This window comes from Ochotona princeps, chromosome 6 (assembly GCF_030435755.1).
Source record: "Ochotona princeps isolate mOchPri1 chromosome 6, mOchPri1.hap1, whole genome shotgun sequence".
In the NCBI taxonomy this organism is placed as follows: Eukaryota; Metazoa; Chordata; class Mammalia; order Lagomorpha; family Ochotonidae; genus Ochotona; species Ochotona princeps.
Window position 1 is genome coordinate 67,069,383 of NC_080837.1, and position 17,242 is coordinate 67,086,624.

The 17,242-nt window shown below is 49.5% G+C and overlaps 1 protein-coding gene and 1 non-coding gene across 2 annotated transcripts in view; one reads left to right on the forward strand and one right to left on the reverse strand.

Annotated features, from left to right (window-relative positions):
- The window catches only part of NEMF (nuclear export mediator factor), a gene marked incomplete at its 5' end in the record, with an annotated part of 52,454 nt that extends 42,142 nt beyond the window's left edge, over nucleotides 1–10,312 (reverse strand). Inside the window, 6 exons of the mRNA XM_058665411.1 lie at nucleotides 517–584; nucleotides 1,450–1,598; nucleotides 4,950–5,075; nucleotides 9,343–9,445; nucleotides 9,602–9,670; nucleotides 10,254–10,312. Of these exons, the coding sequence (XP_058521394.1) occupies nucleotides 517–584; nucleotides 1,450–1,598; nucleotides 4,950–5,075; nucleotides 9,343–9,445; nucleotides 9,602–9,670; nucleotides 10,254–10,312 (574 nt within the window). The remainder of the gene's footprint in view (nucleotides 1–516; nucleotides 585–1,449; nucleotides 1,599–4,949; nucleotides 5,076–9,342; nucleotides 9,446–9,601; nucleotides 9,671–10,253) is intronic.
- On the forward strand, nucleotides 7,133–7,250 carry LOC118759363 (small nucleolar RNA SNORA44). Its single transcript, XR_004996155.2, has one exon. It is a non-coding gene; the product is annotated as a small nucleolar RNA SNORA44 (small nucleolar RNA).
- Nucleotides 10,313–17,242: the final 6,930 nt, after the last annotated feature.

A 17,242-nucleotide genomic window follows, 5' to 3' on the forward strand; every position in this document is an offset into this window, starting at 1 on the left:
CCATATGGGATCCCGGTGCGTTGAAGGCGAGGACTCTAGCCACCAGGCCACCGCGCCAAGCCGTCATGCCAGGCCCAGGAAAAGCTAGTCAATGGAACCTGCCAGCCACTTTGTCTGCCTCAGACTAATAAACGGTCACACAACAACAGTCCTAAGTTTAGGAGTTAAGTGGGACCATAAGGGTCTAGCAGATGCTGGGATAACCTAATATCCACTTTTTAAAAAAAAAATCAAGGAAAATGGTTATTAAAATGAATAATCAGTTTGAAAAACACTGACTTCTTACAGAAGACCTAGCACTGCAGTACTAGGTAACAAACTATGCATTGTTTTTAAACAGAATCACAGTTCAAACTTCACCTGGTAAAGTAACTTTATCCTTAAAAATAAACTCTTCTTTATTCAAAGGATCATTTTAAACTCCCCATTCTAATTTCCTGCCCAAATAAAAGATTTAAATATACCACTGAAAAACCAGTATCTTGCAAACACTTCATTTCTATACGGTTTACTCACGAAGTAAAGGGTTGAGAACTCTCTTCAGTAGTTCGCCCTTTGGTGCACTGGTTATTACTTCAGTCAATCTGTGAAACAAAATGACACACTTCTTACAATCTCACTTAGTAAACCTCATGGCAATGCTCATATTTTCCACTGCATTACATCATTTGATTTTTAACACTCTAACACATTAACAGAAATTAGTTCATTCTGTAGGTGAGAAAACAGGTGCCAGTTTAACAGATTATTAACCATCGGCTAAGACAAACACAGGTTTTCAAAAACAGTCCATTTTTCCAACTATGTCAACAGCACTTGCCATCAACGTGGCCAGCCACAATTTAGAAAAAGTGATGCAAAATGAACTTTTGTATAAAGGTGAAGCATACATGAATATTCTTGCCAAATCTTACCACCTAAAAGGGCTCTATTAGTTTAATAAGAACCCTTCAGGATGCTGTGGGTCAACGTGTTGATAAGCAGGATTATCATTAACAGGGATTGTGTTACAGACGTAAACCCGAGTCCCACTCCAGATCTAAGAATTAGCCAGGAGAAGCTAGAGTCTGTGTTGACCAGCCCCTCTAGGTGACCCTGATGCAAGCTCCATTTCCAAAACCACTGTGGCACACTACCAGCAGAGCCTTCAGAGTGAGGGGCACACCCACAGCCACCACCTCATGCCCACCCCCATTTCCCTTAGGAAAACCAGAGCCTCTCCCACCCTTTGCGCTGTGCCCAAAATATCCACATGTCTAACACAAAAAAAAACACTAAATGTCTCCACTTTACCAAAAGGCAGCTTAACTGCCTTCATGCATGTTTGTATAGCTCAAGCAGTCTACGTCTGGTAATATCCAATTAAACAGAAACCGACAGTGTCTCACACTCTGACATATGAACTGCCTCACCTTTTGCTACAAGCAGATGCATTTACAAACATGTTACCTTTCCAAAGTAAGCAAAGGCTCGGCAGCTCTGGCATGATCCACTGGATAGCGCTCACGAACGGCAAACTTCACATCATCGGTTTCATCAGTTCTAAACCTTAGGATATTTAAAATTAGGTACTCATAATCCGTAAGAATAATGTTCCCCTGTAAAAGAATACAACACAATTTAGGCACAGTGACAATCACGGCCTCGGAGTCTGTGGAACTTACTGGGAGAAGCACGATCACTGAACTCTGACACCTCCTACACTTGTATGAGACATGTCTGTCAACACTTGGGCACCAACAGCACCAACAGGTTGTCCACTTCAGAAGCCGCAAACAGCTATCATACCCTCCTCTGCAATCTGTCCTTTTGAAACAACAGCTATTTGGGAACAGCAGTAAAAACAATTATGTCCTTTACTCAAGCAATTTCACATTCAATAATGCAGCCTAATGAATTAACTCTGTAATTCAAGAGCTAAACACTAGAAAGATATTCCACGCTATTTATGCACCAAAAAAATAGAAATAGCCTCAATGTAAAAAACAGATCAAACAAAATCATGCTAGATCAACTTAATAGTAAAATATTATTACTGGGCCCAGCACCATGGCCTAGCGGCTAAAGTCCTTGCCCTGAACGCGCCAGGATCCCACAGCTACACAAGCCGAGGACGCAGTGGTCTGCTCAGATCTGCTCGATCTGGCTTTGACCACCAGCTCCATGGAGGCTTGGTGGCTAGGGGCCACACCAGCGTCTCGTGTTTTCCCTCACTTGTCCACAGTCGCCAGAGGCAGCTGTGGGACTCATGTGAGCTAGATCAGAGAAAGCCAGGTTGAGCTGACTGCTCTGACTGGTACAAACATAAATTAGAGTGGGTGAGGGTTTGATGGACTTTGCCGCAGCATCAGCTGGCAGAGGCTGGCACTGGGGGCTAAATCTGTCAGTTAAACTCCAGAAACACCTGGAGAGAACATCATTCAGGAGCAGGAGTGGCCTAATACGGAAATAGTGGGCACCTCCCTCCTGGGTTACCACTCCTACTGGAGAGCATGAAAACTAGGATTGCGGCAGGGGTGGCTAGACAGAAAGGCACCCGCCAGTATGTGTGTGGACTGAATAGTAGGGCTGGTTGGGTTGAACTATGCTTCAGTGCCCATTGACATGTACAAGAGCTAAATGCGATGTGGGACAGACTGAATAAGTCTGCGGTACAATTGGCAAGAATGGGAACCAGAGTAGGGGGCAGGCCTGGTAGGGGTTACGGGGAGTTGCCCAGACTAGGCTGCAGCTCCCATTGGTTTGTGTGAGGGCTGAGTATGAAGTGGGCAGGATCGGGCTGGACTGTAACACCCATTGGTTCGTGTGGAAGACAGGGCTGGAAACAGAACTGAGCCAGCAATTGCAATGACCAGTATGTGCATAAGCTGATTGGGCAACAGACTGTGCCAGACCCTGTACTGGCAAGCACACACAAGAATCAGGTCTGGGATCACCTCAGATGAAGTTTCTTTGGAGAGTCCTCCAGCTGAACTGCTCATCTCAGAACCCCAACCATGAAGAAACTATGTCAGCCAGTGGATTCTGAAGAGTTCATCATGCTTGGAATGGTGAGATTGGCAGCAATTCAGAACTGTTGAACTATCAAAACTGCTTGAGCAGGACCCTCGGAGCATGCCCCTCATCAGGGACCTGGGATGCTTGGGAGGCTGAGTGGGGCTTCTCCCTTTGTTTCTCCCCTGACCCAATACTGGGGGAAAAATGATGATATTAGTGTGGAAGCAATGGTCTTACCCACTTTCCTATAGCCCTTAACCCTATGTACCCTAATCAACTATGTAAGATTATCCAAAAAAAAAATCATCATTTAAAAAAAAAAGCACTCTCTCTGCAATCCTGCCATTCAAATATATAAAATCTATGAAAGAAAAGAATAGAATAGAAAAGAAAAGAAAGAAAAGGAAGGAAGGAAGGAAGGAAGGAAAGGATGGAGGGAGGGACGGAGGAAACAAAGCGAGAGAGATAGAGAGGAAGGAAGGAAGGAAGGATCAATCAATCAATCGATCGAATTCTCTAGGGCTGGTATTGTGGTACGGGCAAAATTACCACAGCACAACAGCTAGTCCCCTGCTCAAGCACCTGGAGAGGCAGCTCATGATGGCTTGAGTATCTACGCCCGTTACTCTCATTTGAGACCCAGATGGAGACCCAGGACCCTAGCATCAGGCTGGCCCAGCCCTGGCCACTGCAGCTAATTTAGAAGTGAATCTGTGAATGCAAGATCTTGATCTCAATCTCAGTGATTCTAACTTGCTATTAATGAACACCCTCTCTCTGTATCCCTGCCTTTCAAACAAATAAATCTTAAAAATACAAGCATTTTAAAACAAACAAACAAAAAAAATACAAGCATTTGGGGTCTGGGACAGTAGTCTAGTGGCTAAAGTCTTTGCCTTACACATGCCAGGATCCCATGTGGGCGCCAATTCTAATCCTAGCAGTTCTGCTTCCCATCCAGCTCCCTGCTTGTGGCCTGGGAAAGCAGTCGAAGATGGCCCAAAGCCTTGGTTTCCCTGCACCCACATGGGAGACCCGGAAGAAGCTCCTGGGTCCTGGCTTCGCATTGGTGCAGCTCTAGCTGCCGTGGTCACTTGCGGAGTGAACCAACAGGTGGAAGATCTTCCTGTCCGTCTCCTCCTCTCTGTATATCTGACTTTCCAATAAAAATAAATAAATATTGAAAGAAATAAAAGACTACTTATCAAGAGACAGTAATGCCAAAGGATGGTGAGAATACAAATGGCCTTTCCCTTGAGACTGGCCACAGTGTGAAAACAAAACCAAGGTGCTCAGTCCCCACAGCTGCCTTACGTAGACAGGACCATGTGACTGTCTCCCAGTGCCAGGACATTGGTATCAGGTAATTCCTGCAGTCCTCTGACACTCTGCTCCAACACTCACGAAGCTACACCACAAGGCTGAGGTCAGCTTCAACACCGACCTTCAGTCAAAATTAAGGGAATTACCAGAAAGTTATACTTCACCTGATTATTTTCTTAGAGTCTTCAACCCAGAAACAATGTTTATAGTTTTCTTTAAAGCAGCATTACACAGGGCCCGGCGGCGTGGCCTAGCGGCTAAAGTCCTCGCCTTGGATGCCCCGGGATCCCATATGGGCGCCGGTTCTGATCCCGGCAGCTCCACTTCCCATCCAGCTCCCTGCTTGTGGCCTGGGAAAGCAGTCGAGGACGGCCCAAGGCTTTGGGACCCTGCACCCACGTGGGAGACCCGGAAGAGGTTCCTGGTTCCCGGTTTCGGATCGGCGCGCACCGGCCCATTGCGGCTCACTTGGGGAGTGAAACATCGGATGGAAGATCTTCCTCTCTGTCTCTCCTCCTCTATATATATCTGACTTTGTAATAAAATGAATAAATCTTTAAAAAAAAAAAAGCAGCATTACACAATTGACTTAATGAGTTCTTTACCTTCCCGCTACAAATGTTACTTACCCTATCATAGAGCTCAATGATCAAATGATAAGCAGCTTCATCACTTCCAAACTGAAAATCGACAATTCTATCCACACCCAGTTGTTTCGCACTCACTAACCTCCGACTCTTCAAATGCTTTCGGCACTAGAAGAAAACAGAAGGAAAAGGCACTTGTGTAGTGAAAGTGGATCCTTAACCATGTTGTGTTGATTTATAAATACACATTTTCATGACTGTCAGTAATCTTTTTAAAAAGGTTGTAATAATGATTATAGATAATAAGGAAAACATTTTAGACAACACTGAAACGACATGCTGACTTAAAAAAAAATGTATTAAAATGGCTGCAGGGGCTGGGGTTGAGCCAAGCCAAAGGCAGGAGCAAGGCACTTCATCCAGGTCTCCATGTGGGTCCTGGGACCTGAGCAATGCATTGATCCTCCAGTGCCCTTCAAGGTGAAAGCAGGAACCGGATTGGAAGTGAAAGAGCCAGGAGTAGAAAGAGCCCCCACACACTGGATGTGGCATCCCCTCCGAAATGCCAGTGTCGCATCCAAGTACTCTGAGGTCTCGGACGCACATGCCTCACCTCCAGGGACAAAGAACACAACTCTATAAAGCAACTCTGAGCAGTACAACTCTATAAAGCAACAAACTCAGCAGTCTGGAAAGAAGTGGAGTACGTGGACCTCTGTCATCTAGGAGGAAGACAGGGCCCGTGCCTGGCTGTTGAGGTCATCTGGAAGTGAACAGCGGATTTGTTTCTCTCCCTCTTAAAAAAAAGTGTAGGGCCCGGTGGCGTGGTCTAGCGGCTAAAGTCCTCGCCTTGAAAGCCCCGGGATCCCATATGGGCGCCGGTTCTAGTCCCGGCAGCTCCACTTCCCATCCAGCTCCCTGCTTGTGGCCTGGGAAAGCAGTTGAGGACGGCCCAATGCATTGGGATCCTGCACCCGCGTGGGAGACCCGGAAGAGGTTCCAGGTTCCCGGCATCGGATCAGCGTGCATCGGCCCGTTGCGGCTCACTTGGGGAGTGAATCATCGGACGGAAGATCTTCCTCTCTGTCTCTCCTCCTCTGTGTATATCTGGCTGTAATAAAATGAATAAATCTTAAAAAAAAAAAAAAAAAAAAAAGTGTAAAAAAGTTAGAAAGGGGCCTGATGAGATAGTGTCTAAATCCTTGCTTGCACACTCCAGGATCCCACATGGGTGCCAGCCGGGTCATATCCTGGCTGTTTCACTTCCCATCCAGTTCCCTGCTTGTGGTCTGGGAAAAGCAGTCGAGGATGGCCCAAAACCTTGGGACCCTGCACCTGCGTGGGAGACCTGGAAGAAGCTCCTCGCTCCTGGCTTCAAATTGGTTCAGCTCTGGCCATTGCTGCCATTTGGGGAGTGAACCGGCAGATGGAAGCTCTCTCTCTCCTTCTCTCTGTAAATCTGCCTTTATTTAAAATAAATCTTAAAAACATAAATAAAGTCTCTAAGCCAATCTTCTTTAAATATCTCAAATTGCTGTCTATGTGCTTCAATTACATTCAAAACTAAGTTACCACAATCCTCCACTTCAAATCCGAACTCTGGACCAGGAGTTTACAATAGTCTTCCAGTAAATGAGCCCAAATGATATCCAGCTATTCTCTGTTCTCATAAGCTTTCCTATCTTTAAGTTCAGGTTTTCTTATTAAATTAATATTAGCACGTGAGGGACAGCATTCTGATGCATCCCTATGGGTGCCAGTTTGAGTCTCAGCTGCTCAACTTCTCATCCAGCTCCCTGCTAATGACCTAGGAAGGCAGTCTAGGAAGTCTTTGGGCCCTTGCACCATATGGAGACCCAGAGGCTTCTGGTTTCAAATAAGCCCAGCTCTGGATATTACGCTCATTTGGAGAGTGAACCGGTGAATCAAAGCTCTCTCCTTCCCTCTAAGTAACTCTCTTTCAAATAAAATCTTTAAAAACACAAACAAAAAATACCCCTGGCACTGGTGTTTGGTCTAGGAAAGGAGACACTGGCATCCCATCCTGGAGTGCCTAGCTCAGACAGCAGCCTCCAGTCTTGACGGTGGCTGCCTGTCAGCGAGGCCTCTGAGCAGCAGTACTGACTGCAGACACAGTACAACCATCAAGCACGTGGACTGCCTAGAACGAGTTCCTGACTCCTGCACCGACTCCAACTACTGTCTGCTTTTAAAGGGTGAACCAGCAGCATGTTTCCAAGGACTGTGGCTGCTTTTAGCCATGCAATCTTCAATTGTATGCAAGAGCAACCTGGACAGACTCTGACAGCGCAGGCCAGCAGCTGTTGCTCAGCTTTGACAGTGCCTTGGGTCCTGGCCTGGCAGCCTTGAACCTGTGTGTTGGGGGGTGAGGGGTCTGTCAGCTAAGAGCCCTCACCTACTCTTGTTCTGCAGCAACTCTCATTGCAACCAGGTCTGATGCTGACAGTTTCTGGAGCCGTGCTTTAGATCCAGGTCCATGCTACCAGTAACCCTGTCCTGGCAGTGGATCTGCAGGGAGCAAAACCTCCATGGGAAGAGAATGGTGAAACAGCGAGGGAGCAGACGTGGGGGAGTTATGCCCCACCTCTAAACAATAAGTTTTAGAAATATGAAAAAAAAAAATGAGACAAGCATGGTGTCTAGCAGCTAAAGTTCTCGCCTTGCACGTGCCAGGATCCCATTTGGGTGCTGGTTTTAATCCCAGCTGCTCAGCTTCCAATCCAGCTTCCTGTCTGTGGCCTGGGAAAGCAGTAGAGGACAGCTCAAAGCCTTGGGATCCTGCACCCACGTGGGAGACCTGGAAGAAGTTCCTGGCTCCTGGCTTTGGATCAGCGCAGCTCAGGCCGTTGTGGTCACTAGGGGAGTGAATCATCAGACGGAGATTTTTCTATCTCCTTCTCTCTGTACATCTGCCTTTCCAATAAAAAATATTTTTTAAAAGATTTATTTATTTTTATTGCAAAGTCAGATATATGGAGAGAGGAGGAGACAGAGAGGAAGATCTTCCGTCCGATGATCTAAACGAGTAAAGCTGTTGTCTACAAAATCCTCTAACGAGACGACACAAGACCGCACGCGGGCGCGCACACACACACACACCCCTTTAACACATCAGGCATTGCAGCCATGTGCTGCTACTGTTACTCTGACTCAGCCTCACTGACAACTTCACCAAAGAGATACATTCAAGTCCTAAGAGGCTGAGTATCTTTTTTATCAGGTTATAAAATTACTGAGGCAAAACCATTCAACTCAAAGCTAGCTCCCTGCTAATGGCCTGGGAGGGTAAGCAGAACACAACACAAAAGCTTGGGTCCTTGCATCCACTGTGGAGACTTCATGGCTTCAGGAAGGCCCCACCTTGGTGGCTGTGGCCACTGGAGAAATAATCAAAGACCTTTCTGTCTCTGTTTCTCTCTACATATATCTGCCTTTCACATAAATACAAAAATAAAATAAAATTTTAAAAAAGCCCCAAACCACAAAGTTAGGTTTACCTAATTCTAGTCTTTGAACTTTCACCTTCACTCTGCATGTGATATCAATAAAATACGTAATTTCGGCACAAATGAAAATTCTCAGTTTTAATAACAAAGAGGGAAGTAAAAATTAAAAATATAGCATCTTAGTAACATATTAATGTCACTGCACATTCCAACAGAATATGGTCTGCATAGAGAAGGGCCCTTCAGGCCAAGTGGCTGCTGACGGGCATTTGGTCTGGAGGCTAAAGCACCTGTTGGGGCACATGTTTCACTCATCAGCGTGCCTGCAGTTCAGGACCCAGCCCCATTCCAGCCTCCTCCTAACACGCAGCATGGGAGGCAATGGGTCATTCAAATACTAGGTCTGAACTGAGTTCCTGGTCCTGGTCCCGGCTCCGGCACAGGCTATTAGGGGTATCTGAGGAATGAACCAGGAGAGTAAAGCTCCTTCTATCTCTACCTCCTAAACAAACAACATAATAAACTGAGCTCTCGAAGGTAAGATTAGGTGGAAAAAAAACAAAACAAAACAGGGCAGGGCAGATCAGAGAAAGCCAATGACGTTTGATCATGGAATGAGGATTTAGAGATTAGCACTCCATGAAGGTGAAAAAATGAAGATGATACTTTAGCAAAACTAATGTTGGTCTGCCAGAGAATTGGAGAAATGAATTGTAGTAAAGGGTGAACATAATGTCTGTTCTAGAATGGTGACTGCAGCAACAGAAGAGGTCGGAAACAGTGTGTTGAGGTGGCAAGGAAAAGTCAATGAATAGCAATACAGCTTGATTAGTCCCACTGTCCCTGCACGACTCCCTCTCCTTCACACTTAGCACAAAGGAAAACCAAACACGGAATAAACTCAGGTGCTGGGGATCTCTCCAGCTCCAGGGCTTAACTTCAGCTTCAAGAGTCACTGAGGAGTTTACCTTCATAGCGAAACTAGAAGGCATCATGTTTTTCGGCCACTCAAATTCAGTCGTGTGAATTCGTATGCCAGATTCAAGCAAAAGCGTGGCTTTACAGTCTGGTCTATAGAAGAAGAAAACAACAATAACAAAAACGTGTTTCTTTAAGACATTAGCCAGCGTTAAAGACTTCAAATGTTATATTACATACACACACACACACATCAATCATTTCACATTGAATGATGGGAAGTAAAACAAACATGTAAAACCTTCTTACTTTTGAAGCCGGATAAGGTAGGTCTTATTATCCACATCATAAACATTGTTTACTCTCATTCCCAGCAAGCTGTAACGACACAGAAAACATGTAACTAATTCCACTCCAGGTCGAAAGGTAACAGCTACAGTCAACAACAGGCGGGGAGAAGGGAACTCGCGCTCAGGCTATGACGTCAACCCGACGCAGGTGTACCCGGTCAGGAACAGAGCCCAGCTGCATCTCGCCCAAACGAGCCCCTGCTTTTCCCTTTTTTCTTTTTTTAGTAAAACATATCAAAAGCTAATCCAACTGATGCATTCCTCAGTGGAGAAAAACGTACAGAGGCCGCCCCCAGCCCCACCCCACGTACACACACACCCGGCAACATGACCTAAAGCTCCCACGGCTGCACGAGCCAAGGACGCGGGGGTCCGCTCAGATCTGCTCGATCCGGCCGTGACCACCAGCTCGTGGAGGCTCCACGGCCAGGGCCACGCCGGCGTCTCGTGTTTTCCCTCCCGTGTCCGCGGCCGCCAGGGGCAGCTGGACACCCTGCGGTCCCCAGGGGAAGACGCCACTCGCCCACGCGGGCCTGGCCCTGGGACAGCAGAGGCCACGGAAGCGGGTCCGGCTCCCTCCACGGGCTCTCCCCCGACAGTCGGGGCCGCACCTCGCATTCAGCTCCGCGAGGACCGCGCAGAGGTCAATGGTGCTAAAGCGTGTGGCCAGAGCTGGCAGCCACCGCAGAGCTAGTCAACGATTGCCAGGGACATGACGCCTCTACGCTTCCGCGCAGGCGCACCGGTCGATCCTCTACGGCCGCCCGGAAGAGTCAAACTTCCTTGACGCGAATGTCTGCGTCTCTGATCTGAAAAAAAGAAGAAAAAAGAAAACCCCCTGATAAATCACCTCGGCCTGTTTTTCCCGTTGTGTTCAAAGCTAGATCCAGGCTATTCTTTCGGATCTGGCTTCCAACCCTGACGCCCTCGGGCTGGTTCGGAGACCTAAGACATTCCACACCAGCCTCCACCCTGACCCTGCTGGTCATGGCCATCCACCGGGCACGATCTACAACCGGCGCCCATGGCGCTTGGCAACCCCTATATATTCGAGTGTTTCGTTAGGGAATGGTGAAGCAACAAGATGAGCCACGCGCTGGGGGAGGGGGCGGGAATGAGGTAAAAACGGTACTTTGGGTTGTCTGAGGACTTGACTCGTGCGGAGAAGGCAAAAAGGACAGGGTCTCGCTATGTTGCCCAGGCTGGAGTGCAGTGGCTATTCACAGGCGCGATCCCACTACTGATCAGCACGGGAGTTTTGACCTGCTCCGTTTCCGACCTGGGCCGGTTCACCCCTCCTTAGGCAACCTGGTGGTCCCCCGCTCCCGGGAGGTCACCATATTGATGCCGAACTTAGTGCGGACACCCGATCGGCATAGCGCACTACAGCCCAGAACTCCTGGACTCAAGCGATCCTCCGGCCTCAGCCTCCCGAGTAGCTGGGACTACAGGCGCGCGCCACCGCGCCCGGCGGCTCAGGCTTCCAGCAGCAGAGTAGAGCAGCGCCGGCCCCGACCTGCCTGCATAACTACAGGTGCAGGTGCAGATCTCCGGGCACCAGCGTGGCCGTGCCACACGGCAGAGCAGCTGCGACTAAGCAATAAGTCACTTGCAGGGTTTAGGAAAGGGAGTCCAAGTTGACCCCAGGCCAGACTAAACATGAACGGTGTAAGTTTGCCTCCTAGGGTGTGTCCAGAAGTATCTCTCTATGTGTGTCCCCTTCTCTCTCTTTTTAATTTCTTTTTTTCCCCAAGTATTTATTTACTTTTACTGTAAAGGCAGATTTGCAGACACACACACACACACACACACACACACACACACACACACACACACATATCTTCCATCCATTGTTTTATTCCCCAAGTAGCCAAAACAGCTGAAGCTCAACCGATCTGAAGCCAGGAGCCAGCAGCTTCTTCCAGGTCTCCCACGTGCATGCAAGAGCCCAAAGCTTTGGGCAGTCCTTGACTGCTTTCCCAGGCCATAAGGAGGGCACTGGGTAGGAAATGTAGCAGCCAGGACACTAACTGGCGCCCATATGAGATCCTGGCACATGAAAGGGTAGGATCCCAGCCACTATGCCTTCGCACTGGGCACTACCAGGAAGTTTTCCAAAAATTATGTATTTGAGAAGGGTAGGGGGCCTGGCATGAGAGCTCAACTGATTTATCCTCCTCCTTCAAGCAGCAGCATCCCATATAGGTGCGGGTTCATGTCCTGGCTGCTCTACTTCCTATTCAGTGCCCAATTTATGGCCTGGGAAAGTAGTGGAGGATGGCCCAAAGCCTTGGGACCCTGAACCTTTGTAGAAGACCCAGAGGAGGTTCCTGCTCCTGGCTTCAGATTGGCTCAGCTTTGCGGCCACTTGGGAGTGAATCAGCAAATGGAAGATCTTTCTCTCCTTATATCTGCCTTCCCAATAAAATAAATATATATATAAATGTCTTGTTTAAAGGAAAAGAAAGCTTCATGGGTAACACACTAATTTGGCTCACTCAAGGTATCCACCTTTTCAAAGGAAAGGAGTGTGGGATCCATATTTGGAGGCTCATTGTTCCTGTTCTTACCCCAAACAAGGTACAACGTCTTTTTATTTGTAATTCTTTTTACAAGGTAGGGAGACATATCAATGGGCATATATCACATCGTTGGCTCACTCTCCAGATGCCTGCGACATGTAGGTTGGGCCAGGAGCTTCATCCAGCTCCCCCAGGTGGGTGGTAGAGGCAGAATTACCTGAACCATCGCCTGCTGCCTCCCAGGGAGCACAGTCACATGAAGCTGGCATCCGAGTGGAAATGGGATGTGGACACAGACACTCCTGTAGTGGATCCAGGCATTCCACGCAGTGTCTTAATCACTGCACCAAACGCCTGCCTCCAGATAGAACTATTCACACTTTCCACTTGGCTCAAAGAAATGCTCTGTGCATAGTCTGTGAGATAGTTTTACAACTGAGGTACAAACTCATCGGCTCAAGTTCACCATCTTAATCATCTGCAAGTGCACAACACAGTCACTTCTAAGAAACTGTGTGTCAGTCACCTCCGCGAGTCCATGAACTTCCTAAAGTTTGTCCCTTAAGACCTATTCACCCATGCTGGGAGGGCCTGGGGATCACATCTCTCACAAAGAGGGGGAGACAGGGGTTTGCAAGGGGAGTCCCAGCATCCTGGAGGAGCTGGAGCTGTGTGGTGGACTTCCTTGGGACCAAGATATGCTTGTAACTGCTGCCCTCGAGAGGGAAATCCTAAATGCCAAAGCAGTAATGAGATGTCGAGACAGCAGGGTCCCAGCAGCGTATGCCACAGTCGAGGGTAGGGTGCGTGCAGAGAGCGCCTGGAAAGCAGCTGTCAGAACCGTCTGATGGCAGGAGGCCACGGTGTCAGCTGCTGGGTCATCATGCTCTAGAAGGGAAGCCCATGGAAAAATCCCCGAAACACTCCCTTGTAGTTCTGCGTGCAGCAGCTTTCTGGGGCAGGTGAACAGAAGCCGATCAAAGTTGCAGCCCCTCAGCTGACTTCCAGAACCGAGCCGGTTTACAGACCCGGAAACCCGTGAAGGGCGAGCGAAGCAGCTCCTCTCCACCTTGGGCAAGGACTCTGGTAAATGGCCAAAACTGTATCCCCTTCATCTTCCTTGTGGCTGACGCTGGGGAGACCAGTGACCTTCTACCGAGGCAACTGTACGTGAAGCAGAAGAAAAGGGGCCACTTAGAGGGACTGCAGGTTGCTGGCTCTGAACTGGCACTAATTCTGGGACTGCAGGCCCCTCGTCAGAGTGGGCACTGTGACCAGGTCATCTAGGGAGTTTCAGCTCAAATTTGTCTCACAGCTCTGTCTCATACATCTTGTGGCTGTTGCCCCAGCTGCAGGGTGCATGACAGAACCGCCCCCTCCACACACGGCCCAGGAAGCTAGGACCTGGTTGCTGGGAATGGCCAAAGCAGAGCCATTAGCACTGTTCTGTTTTTGTTTGTTTGTTCTCCTGAACTTTTAAGCCTGAAGCCACGCCATGCTCCTGAAGGGTTATGGAGCTGAGTGCTGCCAGGAAGGACTTGTAAGGTGCCCAGGTGCTGTCTGCCCCACGTGCCTCTCTTCCTTGCCTTATGTGGCTGTGCACAGCCTACAAGGGATCTTGGATACAGGCAGTGAATTGCAGCTATGGCTGACGCAGTGGGTACAAACATATCTCCTGATACCTGTAGCATACTGGCCATCTGACAGGGCTTCTTTCTCTGCTCCTGCTCATAAAACTCACCAGATAGTCTGCTTTTCAGCTGGCAAGGCCAACAGCACACCAGCACTGTCCCAACTCCGGGGGCCTGTCACCTCTGTGGGAGGAGGTCCGAATTTATCTTGCAGGGCTCTCCAAGGCCTCCCCTGCCCACAAGTTGTCACATAGATCCGACCATGGAGGACATTAGGTCGACTGCACACGGAGAACGACAGGTGACAGCTTCTCTGGACTTACCAATGATAAGACTTTGTCCTGTGTCAAAGGCAGAAGAAAAGAAATATGACTACAGTTCTTTCACCTCATTGGATCTCTTTCTAGGGATCCAGGATGTGAAGTTTGTCAAGAGAGCCCTCTCGTGGGGAATACGAGGTATTGCTCCAGCCCCTCCAACAGTCAAGGAAGAGGCAGGCGACAGCCTGGGATTTTGCTGGCAACACACTCAGGGTGTGTTGCTGCAATCCACTCACCTTATGACATGAAAAGGTGTTGGCTTTGAGCAGGGCATAGATCAAAAGCGCTGCAATACTCCAGCTTCCCCTGCTAGCTGTGGCGCCACTGTGTCCGTGCTACCCAGCAGATCCAATCACTTTGCCACAATGGCATTGTTCGGAGCCTGTGGGGGTTTGTAATGTAGGTCCTTAGAATTTTGAAGCCGAGGGGTGGGATGTTGGGTAGGGCTTCTCCCTTTATCTCCCTCCTTACCCCAGATACACACACACACACGCGGAAACAATGGTCTTACCCATTTTCCTATAACCCTAGACCCTTTGTGCCCTAATCAACTACGTAAAGATTATCAACATAAAAGAAAAAATAATAATTTTGAAGCCAAATCCTGCCATCCTGCTCAGAGAACTATTCTCCTTTGGAGAAAGTTCTGGCTCACAACCTGGCCCCATCACATCTAGAATGCTTTGCTATGGGCCTCCAAGTTACCATTGCGTTCCTCAAGGTGCCCGGCAGGACCAGGGCCGTGTCTGACCCACCAGGACATGAGGTTGAAGGATGTGCAGTCACAAATGAAAGTGGCATATGCTGGGCCCGGCAGCGTGGCCTAGCAGCTAAAGTCCTCACCTTGAACGCCCCGGGATCCCATATGGGCACCAGTTCTAATCCTGGCAACTCCACTTCCCATCCAGCTCCCTGCCTGTGGCCTGGGAAAGCAGTCGAGGACGGCTCAAAGCCTTGGGACCCTATAACCCGTGTGGGAGACCTGGAGGAGGTTCCTGGCTCCTGGCTTTGGATCAGCTCAGCACCGGTCTTTGTGCTCACTTGGGGTGTGAACCATCGGACGGAAGAGCTTCCTCTCTGTCTCTCCTCCTCTCTGTATATCTGACTTTGTAAAAATCAATAAATAAATCTTAAAAAAAAAACAAAAAAAAACAACAAAGTGCCCACGCGGCTCATGGCTCCATCACAGATCCTTAATTCAGTCACATGTGGAAACTCCCGTTCATCCTGTCATGGTTTCCAGATGTTGGTAAACAACCAGCCCTGGGGTGGGGTGGGGGGTCTCCGTGCTACTAGCCACCCTGCAGCTCCACAAAGCTGAGTTCTCCCCAGTGGGAACCTCAGGGCAAAATCACACGCAGTCCTCATGGCTACAGCTAAGTCGTGCTAGGCCCATTGTAGACCCCCCCTTAACAACAAATGAGATGTACCCAAATCATCTCATCCCATGTTTGAGTGGAGAGCCACCTCGGAGCTTAAAAAAAAAAAAGAAAATATCAAATCTAAATTTTCTACCCCTCTCCACCCCGATTTGCAACTCATTTTACGGGGAGTAAAGTGAATCTGTGTTTAACGCCAGGCGTCTCTTTCTACAGATGATCAGCTGGAAGTAGATACGGTTCCGGGCCTGTTTAACCTCCATGGCCCCAAAGGCCTGAGCTGACGAGAATTCCTCAGCGCAGGCCTCCCACAACCTTCTAGACGCCAAGAGTCACTTCTGCTCCTGCCCGAGGAGGCTCCACAGAGGGCCTGTTAACATGGAACTTGGGGCTCCAGTAACGGGGAATTCAAGAGCCCGGCTCTGCGGCGCGGTACATGCTCTGAGCCCTCTGAGCCGCACCCTCCCGTGTTCCGAGTCTCCAGCCCTGGGCTTTGGCCAATCTACGGGTCACAGAGTCAAGTGAAGGGCAGGGCCACTGCATGAGGCCACGCTGACCCTCGCCTCCGCCATCACCGCGGCCTGTGGGCTCCTCTGAGGTGACTTTCCTTCCCTAGAGGGCGGAATTGAGCAGAGCGCGGGTCCGCGGATCAGCCAGTCTACTTTCCTAACTTCTATAGGCCGACAGCGGGGTCAGCCGCCGCCCAGGGAGGGGCCGGCCGAGCCGGTGCAGCCCGCGGAACTCACTGGCGAATTTCAAAAAAGGAACGCCCCGTGGGCTGCGCAGGCGCGGCGGCCATTTTCTCCCCCGGGTGGGTAGACGAGCGATCCCTGGCGGCGCCGTGGGCGATTAACAGCTTGTCTCCGAGACGATTCTAAGCCGCTCCAATAGGGGTCAGGAATGAGGCGGCCCCAAGTCTCAAAATTCTGGCTCCGAGAGCAGATTTTAGCCCCTAACTAGAGTATAAAATTAGAGAAACACATAGAATAATAGGGAAAGAGGCATCCTGTGATAAGGAGCGGTGATATCTCATTCGCTGTTAGTCTACACGTTAGTAAATTTCTGAAGAGTCAAGCACCCTCCGCCCCCAAAAGGATTTCTGTTCGTTTCTGCTACAGTTTCTCAGCAGGCTTAAAAAGTTTCAAGTGCGTGCGGAGAAGGCAAAAGAGACAGGGTCTCGCTATATTGCCCAGGCTGGAGTGCAGTGGCTATTCACAGGCGCGATCCCACTACTGATCAGCACGGGAGTTTTGACCTGCTCCGTTTCCGACCTGGGCCGGTTCACCCCTCCTTAGGCAACCTGGTGGTCCCCCGCTCCCGGGAGGTCACCATATTGATGCCGAACTTAGTGCGGACACCCGATCGGCATAGCGCACTACAGCCCAGAACTCCTGGACTCAAGCGATCCTCCGGCCTCAGCCTCCCGAGTAGCTGGGACTACAGGCGCGCGCCACCGCGCCCGGCGGCAGCTAACCGCTCCCAGCGCATACTAAAGGTTTAGCTCGGTGACGTCAGCAGTGAGGGGCAGGGCCGCCGGGTGGCGGAGGCGGCGGCAATGCGCAGGCGTCGCCGCGTTAGGCTCGAAATAAATGCCAGAGTTCTGCTGCTAAGGTTGCGTTCTCGGTGTCGGACAAAGCCCGGAGAAGGCGCGGCGGGGAGAGTGGGGGAAAGCCCCGCAATCACTTGGTCCCTCATCCTTGGTTTTCTTAAGCAGGGCTTAAATACGTTCTGCCTGTTTGAGGGTGTTT